General features: G+C 45.8%; 1 protein-coding gene across 8 annotated transcripts in view; it reads left to right on the forward strand.

Annotated features, from left to right (window-relative positions):
• Window positions 1–9,602, forward strand: part of GLCE (glucuronic acid epimerase) — a 90,561-nt gene extending 80,959 nt beyond the window's left edge. For all 8 annotated transcript variants that reach the window (XM_068107968.2, XM_068107965.2, XM_068107964.2 and 5 more), the window contains one exon: window positions 7,645–9,602. In XM_068107968.2, the coding sequence (XP_067964069.1) occupies window positions 7,645–8,663 (1,019 nt within the window). In that variant the 3' untranslated portion in view covers window positions 8,664–9,602. The remainder of the gene's footprint in view (window positions 1–7,644) is intronic.
• Window positions 9,603–10,211: the final 609 nt, after the last annotated feature.

Raw genomic sequence — 10,211 nt, forward strand, 5'->3', positions numbered from 1 at the left:
ATACCGGAGGAGGGAGTAACCAGGAAGAGATATTAAGGAATCAGAGACATCTTGAAGGAGGAAAGTCTCTGTTAAGCAGATCAAGTCTGGATTGTCAGAAGCAACCTGTATGGAGAGATCAGTCAGGTTTGAGCGAAGGCCCCGGATGTTTGAGGTCCATACCGTTAATGAAGAGAGAGGGGGAGCATCGGGTACAGGACAGGGGAGGGGAGGAGTAGGGTAAGATGAAGGATGAGAGGGGGAGGTAGGGAGAGCAGTTGATAGTGTTTCAGATGTTGCAGAAGAGTTCCAAGAAAGGGAAGGATGAGGAGGATGAAAGGTTTGCTGGTGAAGGGATGCGGCACAGTGAGGGGTTGTTTGAGGGGGGGCAGAGGAAAGTAGAAGGTTTGGAGGGGTGGAGGTATGAGATAGAAGGGAGACGAAGTGGGGAGGAGGCAGCTTGGAGGAGGAGGGGGGAGGAGAGAGAATTGGAGAGGAATGGTATGGGGGGAGAATTGAATGGGAGGGATTGGGGGGGAGTTTTGAAGGGCAGGAGTGAGGGGGGAGTTTAGGAGGGGAGGGGCAAGGGGGGAGTTTTGGAGGGAAGGGGAAAGGGGGGAGATCAGGAGTGGAGGGGCAAGGGGGGGGATTAGGAGGGGAGGGGCAAAGGGGAAGTTTAGGAGGGGAAGGGCAAGGGGGGAGTTCAGGAGTGGAGGGGCAAGGGGGGAGTTTAAGAGTGGAGGGGCAAGGGGGAAGTTTCGGAGTGTAGGTGCAAGGGGGGGGATTTGGATGGGAGGGGCAAGAGGGGAGTTTAGAAAGTGGATGATTAATGAAAGACGAACATTGATAACAAATTGGGTTTGTTGTGATTTTCAAGTTAGCAATCCGGTTCAGGATGATGGAGGAGGGATGGAATGAATGTGAATTTAGACCATGTAGTGAGGGAGACGTATAAGATATTGAATTTCTTTTTTTTGAAGTGGAATGAGTTGGAGAGGAAATTGAGAAAAGCCTTTTAAATAGGAAGAAAAACAGCGTGTTGTAATATACCACTGAATAAAAAACAGAAGGGGAAAGGTTAAACATATTTAAAAATATTTAAACAGAACTATGAGCAATCTTATATGCACAAAAATACCAACGGGGGGAGAGCCGAGAGGGACCACAACGAGTCACGTGAACAGGGCAAACGGTGGATGGCAAGGAGATAATGGGGGTGGGGCGAACAGCACACCTGGACAGAAAATACAGGATGAGACAACAGTACACGTGGAGAAAATAAAATAAATGTTTTTGGTTTTTTTTTTTTTTTTTTTTTTTTTTTTTTGGGGGGGGGGGGGGTGGGGATTTAGAACGTTAGACAGTATTATGTTCGGGGTAGAAGGGAAAAAACCAAGAGCCAAGCAAAACACACTTAAGTTAACAAAACACCGACGGGGTACAACTACAGTACAAGGCCACACACGAGGAGCAGAACACGATTAATTAAATACGAGTTACAGGAAATTCAAACCAAAACTAACTATAATCAAACAATATCACATGGACGATAAAATAACGAATTGAAATTTGACAATCTGTCTGGGGAAATGGGGGAGAAACACGTGGTCGAAGAACGAACGAACGAATAAGAAAGAATAAACGAATGAGCACAGAGAAGGTAATGTCTTTTTTTTTTTGTTTTTTTGAGTTGAGATTTACAAAAGGAAGTAGGCTTTGGGGTGGAAAGACTGCGAAAACAGAGAACGAAAGTTATTGGATCACAAACGACAGGCGCTGAGAGAAAAACAAAGCCTCAAGGTTGTACAGTGTACACTGTACAGGGCCTCGAGACGACACGAATTAACGCGATTTTCAATACAGGTATGAAAGATTTGCACCGAAAATCTTTGACGGGACAATATACGTACATACACCATAAAAGAAATACAGTTATAACGAAAATACAAATTGGAACAATGACTTAACTTCGATTTCGATGGAGAGCGTGGAGACCTGCGAAAAAACGAACCGTCGCCAGCAAGACCGGAAACGGAAGTCAAACGGAAGTCATGCCGTCTCCAAGATTTCCACCCTTTCCAGCCTTCGTTGCTGCTCGACGTTCATTACCCATGTCTCGCTCCCATAAATCATAACACTTCTCACACATGCATATTACACCTTTCCCTTCAGCTTCAACGACACTCCCCTCCTCGTCAGCACGCCACTCAGTTCCCAAAACTTCTTCCATGCACATCTCACTCCAGCAACCGTTGCCGAGTCTGATCCACCTTCTCCATTCAGCATGTCTCCGAGGTAACAAAATGTTTTCACACCTTCCAGCTTCATGCCGTCTCCAAGATCCAACTCAGCATTTCCTCCATCTGCAGCTCCCTCTGTGCACACCTTACACTTGAATGCAGCTGCCACACTGGTTAATGACCCTCTCAAACCACTCCATTTTTGATGAACCCACTCAGCGCACATTGTACATTGAATGGAATTCACTCCGACACCCTTCCTACACACAGCACACGGCCACTTCCCAGTTCTTTCCATCTCACCACATGCTTTACCACTTGCCATCACCTTCGTTTTTCCGATATTCACCTTCAGACCTTTTTTTTGTTGTTGTTTTTTTTTTTTGTATGCAAGATCGAGGCTCGTGAAAGAGCGAACATTAATCACACAGAAAGACAAACAGACACATAAAACAAATAACATCGGGAGCGGCAGACAAGATGGGGAGAGAGGGGGAAGGACACAAACAACATTTGAGAGCAGGGACCGAGAGACATGGAGACATCGAGAGAACTGTGGGAGGGAGAGGGCTTTGGGGGGAGGCATGGGAAGGGGGGGGGGGGGTGGGAGAGGTATAAAACATATGGACACTGCCAGGACTTCCAGGAAAGAAGTTGGAATTTCAAACAAGGTGGATCTGGGGTGAATTAGTGGGGGTAGAAAAGATCAAGGTTTTGGATGGGGGAAGATAAGAGATGGTGGTGAACAGCTGTTTTAAAGACCTGGAGGGAGGAGTGTGATTGAAGTGAGTGTGGGAGTTTGTTCCAGAGGCGGGAGAAAAGAGGAACGAAAGAGTGAAGGTGAGCAGAGAGCTGAGATTTCGGCAGTTTAACCATCAGAGGGTGGCTGGCAGATCTTGTGCGACCTGTAGGAATATTTGGGGGACAGAGCACAGAGAGAGCTGGGGGAGCAAGGCCAGAGAGGAGTCGGTAGAAGACAGAAAGACCACCTACCTGCCTGCGGTGAGTGAGTGAAAAGCCCTCAGAGATAGCTTCATCGCGGGAGATTCCAATGATTCTGAAAGCTTTGGATTCAACAGCGTGAAGCCGAGCCAGGTGTGAGGCAGGAGCACCAGCCCATAGGGGAGAACAGTATTCCATTGAGCTGTGGATGAAAGCCTTGTATGTGGTGGTGTGCCAAGGAACGACTTCGCACGACGGAGGATGCCCAGTCGGTGACTGACTTTGGAGGCCAGCTTGGAAATGTGGTTTTCCCAGGAAAGATCATGACAGATAGTGAGACCCAAAAGCTTGAGTGACAGAACTTCTTGGAGAGGATTGTTGAGAAAGTTGATGGAAGTGTTGTCCAGTCGGTCTTTTCGGAGCGACATCGTGAGAGTGTGAGATTTGTCAGGATTGAAAGACATGTTCCACTTGTTTGACCAGTCTGTGATTTTGTCCAGGTCTGCAGAGAGTAAGGAGGCTGCAGACTGCCGATCTGAGGGATGAGGTATGGAGCAGCAGAGAGTGGAGTCATCAGCTAAGAGATAGAGAGGATTTTCCAGGGAGTCGGAGAGATCATTGATGAAGACCAGAAAAAGCACATGGCCCAGAACACTGCCTTGGGGAACTCCAGCCTGAACACATGGTCCAGCTCCAACAGGAAGGGGAGATTAAAGAAAACCATTCAGGGCCACACTTTGACTATGACCAGAGAGGAAGTCCGCAAGCCATGCGTGGGGATTTCCATGGATACCATAAGGGGAGAGTTTGGTGAGCAGAGCAGGGTGCCAGACTGTATCGAAGGCACGTGATATGTCAAGGGAGATGGCTCTGATTTCCTGTTTGGCATTAAGGACCTCTATCCATTGTTGAGGCAGCAGAAGCAGCATGTCCAGGGTCGAATGACTTGGACTGAATCTAAACTGATGATCTGAGATCGAGCCATTGGAGAAGAGGAAGGATTAGATGTCAGAGCGATGATTGATTCCATGACCTTGTTGATTATTGGGAGCAGGCTGATTGGTCTGTAGTTGTACGGATCTGTATTGCACCTTTTTGTGTAAAGCTGTAATGTTGGCTGATTTCCAAGCAGATGGCAGATGACCTTGAGCAAAAGAGAGGGTGAGGAGAACAGAGAGAGGGTGAGATAGAGCGGCAGAGCAGGATTTTAGGACCTGTGGGCTGATTTCGTTTGGTCCAGTTGCAGAATCAGTGTCGAGGTTTGACAAAAACTTCTCCACCTTGTCAGGAGAGAAAGACACAGAGTCCAGGAGCAGCTGGGTTCGACTGGGAAAGGTGGGTACAGAGAGAGATGGGTTCGGCACACAATATTTTGAGGCAAACACAGAGTTGAGGCATTCGGCTTTTTCATGTGCGGTGTCAGCTGTGTAATCGTTTGACGTAAGGGAGGGGATGGAGGGGGGACAAACACCAGAAACAGATTTGACCAGACACCACCAGGATTTGGAGGAGGGAGACAGGTTTGAGAGTTCATTCTTGAGAGAGAGATATTGTTTCCTGGCTCTCCTGAGAGTCAACACACACTTGTTCCGAGCTTTGTGAAAGGAACTGAGATTACCTTCAGTTGGATTAGCCTTCATGAGGTGAAGGCAAGTTGCTTCATGGCAACTGCCTCACCACAAGCTTCAGTGTACCATGGATGGGAGGAAGGGTATGACAACTGAAGACGAGATGGGATAAATCTGTGCATGAGAGAGAGCAGTTTACTTTGGAAGAATTCCCAGGAAGAGTTGATGTCAGAGGCAGTCGAGATGGGAGACCAGGCCAGATGATTCATGGCTGCTTAAAGACTGTGCCAGTCGGCCTGAGTGAAATGCCAGACTTGTCGGCGCTGAGGAGGCTCTCTGAGAATGGCCAGAGTGATGTACACTTTAACAAGGAAATGATCAGAAGAACCGATTGGAGCAGAAGAAGAGCAGCAGGCATTTGCAGGGAAGTTAGTCATAACCAAGTCTAGAAGAGAAGATACTCCATTGACTGAGATCCGGGTTGGGAAATTGGCAGATTGTGTCAGTCCCAGTGAGTCGCAGAAGTCCTTTGTTGAGGTGCCAAGGCTGGTGTGAGAGTAACCAACACCCAGCCAGCTGGCATGATGATAGTTGAAGCTGCCATATATGAGGAAGAGAGCTGAGATGAGTGGATAGAAGTTGGTCCATGTTGTCAGACAGGGAGATGTAAATGGAGTCATCACTGTTTGGAGGACGATACAGAACACATATGCACAAAAGGTGGGAGCGGAGAGGAAGTTGTAGCCCGAGGTACTCCTGGGGGTGGGGTGGAGAGAGGGCAGTTGAAGGAGCGTGAGGAAGACAGTTTTTGATAAAGATAGCAACCCCACCACCAGGACGAGGCTCAGGTCTATCATACCGGAGGAGGGAGTAACCAGGAAGAGATATTAAGGAATCACAGACATCTTGAAGGAGGAGAGTTTCTGTTGAGCAGATTATGTCTGGTTTGCCAGAAGCAACCTGTATGGAGAGACCAATCAGGTTTGAGCGAAGACCCTGTATGTTTGAGGTCCATACCGTTAAGGAAGAGGGAGGGGGAGCATCAGGTACAGGACAGGGGAGGGGAGGAGTAGGGTAAGATTACGGGTGAGAGATGGAGGTACGGAGAGCTGTTGATAGTGTGTCGGAGATTGCAGAAGGGTTAAGATAAAGGGAAGGATGAGGAGGACAAATGGTTTGATGGTGATGGGAAGAGGCTCAGTGCGGTTTTGTTTGAGGGAGTGGGGTCGGGGGAGGGGGGCAGAGCAAAGTCGAAGGTTGGAGGAGGTGGAGGTATGTGATGGAACGGAGAGGAAGTGGGGTAGTGGCAGCTGTGAGAAAGAAGGGGGAGAATTTGATAAAAAAATAGTAGGGGGGAGATTACAAGGGGAGGGGTGGGGGGGGGAGTTTTGAAGGGGAGGAGTGAGGGGGAGTTTTGAAGGGGAGGAGTGAGGGGGAGTTTTGAAGGGGAGAGGTGAGGGGAGAGTTTTGAAGGGGAGGGGTGAGGGTGGAATTTTGAAGGGGAGGGGTGAGTGGGGAGATATAGAGGGGAGGGGCATGGGGGAGTTTAGGAGGAGAGGGGAGGAGCGAGGGGGGAGTTTTGGAGGGGAGGGATGAGGGGGGAGTTTAGAAAGTGGATGATTAATGAAAAACAAACATTTGTAACAAACAGGGTTTATTGTGATTTTCAAGTCAGAGATCCGTTTGAAAATGATAGAGGAGGGGTGGAATGAAGGTGAGTTTAGAGAATGTAGAAAAGAATGACTGTAAGAGATTTAAAAAAAAAAATTGAAATGGAATGATTTGATGAGGAAATTGAAAAAAGCCTTTTAAATAGGAAGAAAAACGGCATGTTTTTTATAAACCACTGAATAAAACATTGCAGGGAAAAGTTTAAACATATTTCAACAAAACCGTGAAAAACCATCTTGGAGCAATCCCTGAAGTAAGGGCATGGATCAGAGAAAGGAGAAAGGGTTAAATGAGATGGAGGAAACTAGAATTGGAAAGGTGAGTTTCGGCTGGAGATGGGAGGAAGAGGTGGAAGAAAAGGAGATAAAGTGGGTGGGCGGGACAAGCACATGTGCCCGCGAGGATAGAAGGAAAGAATTTTTTTTTTTTTTTTGTATTTAAAACGTTAGACAAAGGATAGATGTTCAGGGAAGTTAGGGAGAGAAGAGAAAATCTAAGAAATAAGCAATACAGCGAAGGAAATAACTTAAATTCACAAAACTGATGGGGGGAGGGAAGCCTCAAGTTACCAGGCAGCACATGCTGTGCGAACAGAAAACGATTAATTATACACAAGTTTGCACGAATTGTAAACCAACACGAACTAGAAACACACAGTAACACATACACAATCAAATAACGAGTGGAAATTTGACAAAGACACAAATCGGAAAATACTTTAACTTTGATGCCGTGCAGAGGTCGAAGTCGCTTCCTTACTCGAGGGACCAGAACAGAAGTCCAAATGTATGAACGGAAGTATGGCATGATGGTCATGGTCCTGTATCCAGGGAAACGGCATTTTGTCGTAAAATGACAACTTTGGATGGATAAGCTCGGCGATTTTTCAATGAGTCATGCTACAAAGTAGTTATTCTCAAGAAGATTGGCATATCCTTCAAAAACAGCCATGTCATACTAGTTTGAACATGACACTGCTATCCTAAGTACCAATAGTATGTTTAAAACCTTCAATGTTGTCTAGTTTTACTTCATTTGTCTCAAAATATCTCTATTATAAAATGTTTGGTGGTATCGTTAGGTTATATAACATTTACACTTGCTGTTTATATTTTGTTTGTTTGTTTATTCGTTATTTTATTCCTTTATGTTTCTACCAATTTGCAACTTTTTATCTAAATAATTGCTTCCAATTTCAATGCATTTTATTTTATTTATTTATCCTTCCACTCACTTTCCTGCAGTGGTTTCCAAAGGAGTGTCTCTGTGGATTGGGAAAACAAAGGACTTTGTGATATCCTTCGACATAAAGTTTGTTTCTAATGGATCGATCTCTGTGGAATTAGAAACTACGGAGGACAAGTATGTGTTGCACTATGTGACGAATACTGAGCTTCTCTCTGTGCAAAACAAGGACATCAATTATGGCATTGGCTCACGTCGCACATGGACCAGGTTTACCCGGGACCTCCTCACCGATCTTCGGAAAGGTGTGGGGTTTTCTAACACCAAGGCGGTGAGACCAACAAAGATTCTCATCCGCAAAGTGCTGCGCCTAACATTGTACGGCACGGGTGTGCTTGACAACGTCACGCTTGCGACGACAGCCCACATGGATGCCTTTTTAGCAGCCAGCGAGTGGTTGTTGCATAATCAGGACAGTAGAGGGGGCTGGCCAATCGGTGTGACGCGACGCTTGGGAGAGGGATTCCAACCCCTAGAGCCAGGCTGGTATTCGGCAATGGCTCAAGGACAGGCCATGTCTGTACTTGTTCGGGCATACCGATTATGGCATGATGAGCGCTATCTCAAAGCGGCCATTCGTGGTGCCACTCCATTCAATGTGCCGTCAAAGAACGGTGGAGTCAAGGCGGTGTTCATGGGTCATTATGATTGGTATGAGGAATACCCCACCACCCCTTCATCATTCGTTCTCAATGGATTCATCTATGCACTCATCGGCCTGTACGATCTGAGCCAGACAGCGGGTGATACACGTGGCCGGGAGGCAGGACGCCTCTACCAGCACGGCATGGACTCACTACGTGCCATGCTGCCATTTTTTGACTCGGGTGCTGGCACTATTTATGATCTCCGCCACTTCATGTTGGGAAAGGCGCCGAACCTGGCACGCTGGGATTATCACACAACACACATAAACCAGTTGCAGCTCCTATCCTCTATCGATCCATCCCCTATCTTCAAAGCCACGGTTCGTCGCTGGCTTGGCTATATGAAAGGTCATCGAGCAAAGCATAACTGAGGTCACATGCCATATTCCTTCATCTGGAGCCCACGTTGTTTAGCTGAATGGAGTGAATAGAGGAGGAGGGCGGAGGAGAGACTGCAGTGGACAGAGGGCTAGAGGATGGTGGATTGTGTTGCAGTTAATAAAGTCGTGTCAGTCTTTCTTTTTCTTTTTTTTTACCCTGTGGACCAAATCGTTTCCTGAAGTGATATTTTGCGCAGGTGTGATGCAAAAGAAGATCCAAAAGGATAAACCCAAAACTGAATTGTCCTGTTAAACTTACCAAAGAGTGTGAAGACTTGCCGATTTTTCAGCGTTACTGGGTAGAAATGCAATTAATGCAGTATTTTGGGCGTTTGATAAAATGCTTTCAATTATTTTTGTGAAAGAAAGCTAAAGTAAATATTTGTATGATGATTGTGATTGCAAAAGGAAACTTTTGTTTTATTGTGGAACACTATGTGCAGCGGTTTAATCATGTCAGTTCGATTTTGCGTTTGTCCCACACTGCCCTCCGCAATGACATGAAACCATTTCGCAAAAAAATTGTCACAAGACATGAAATGAAACGATGATGGTGATAGCATCTCACCATCTCTCTGCAAGGGTTCCGTGTATATGATTGGCATCCTCACTTTGCACTTCAATAATTGCTCCAAATGTTTGAGTCTCCTGAAGGCTTCTTTTGGTTATCTGATTATCTGATCTTATGTGTGGTCCAATTTGTATGCTGCAAGCAAATAACGTTATTTAATATAGTACGTCTGGAGATTTCCAACATGGCATAGTTGGTAGGGAGAATGTGCAAAGTTTTTGATCATAAATCTAATCTGTAGTTTTTGATCATAAATCTAATCTGTAATGAAAGAGAAGTCCTGGTCTGTAATGAAATATTTTTTTATTGTTTGACCCTTTCTGGAAACTGAAAATAAAAAGCCATTGAAAGCATCAAAATGGTTTAGTGGCCAGAAATTAATCTCATTTGAAGGAATACGATCGAAATTCAAACACAGATTTGCTCGATGAAATCTTCACTTGAAATAAACGGTTTTGGTGGGGTGGGGGGGAGATGGTTGCGACAGAAGATTGAGGCTCATGGAGGAAGGAGCGAGAGTTGATGGAGGGCGAAAGGATAATACTCCAGACTGTAGGCATAGGGCAACAGTTCGACACAACAAGCAAGATAATGAACAAAAGGGAGATGAGGGTAGGAAATAGGAAACTGCAAGTAAGAGGGTTAGGTAAGGTCACAGGGGATATAAAAGATTGTGGATAAGGATGGTGGATGACACGAGATATTGGTGCACCACCTGCTTTTAAAGGCCTATTTGACCAGAGTGTTTTGGCAATTGGCGAACAACATGACACTCAAGATGTAGAAACAAACTAATGGGAAATTCACTGAAGGTGGTTTGCTTTTTGGTGGTGCGTTTTATCGTACGAGGACATGAAGTGAAAATTTTACCCAACGATCAATGAGATATCACGGATGATTCTCGGTTTTTTTTTTAATTTCTCTTGTTTCCCCCTTAATATAGCTTCTAGAAGTGTTCAGAGGAGTTT

Source organism: Myxine glutinosa, chromosome 2 (genome assembly GCF_964187855.1).
Source record: "Myxine glutinosa chromosome 2, kmMyxGlut1.1, whole genome shotgun sequence".
Taxonomy (NCBI): Eukaryota; Metazoa; Chordata; class Myxini; order Myxiniformes; family Myxinidae; genus Myxine; species Myxine glutinosa.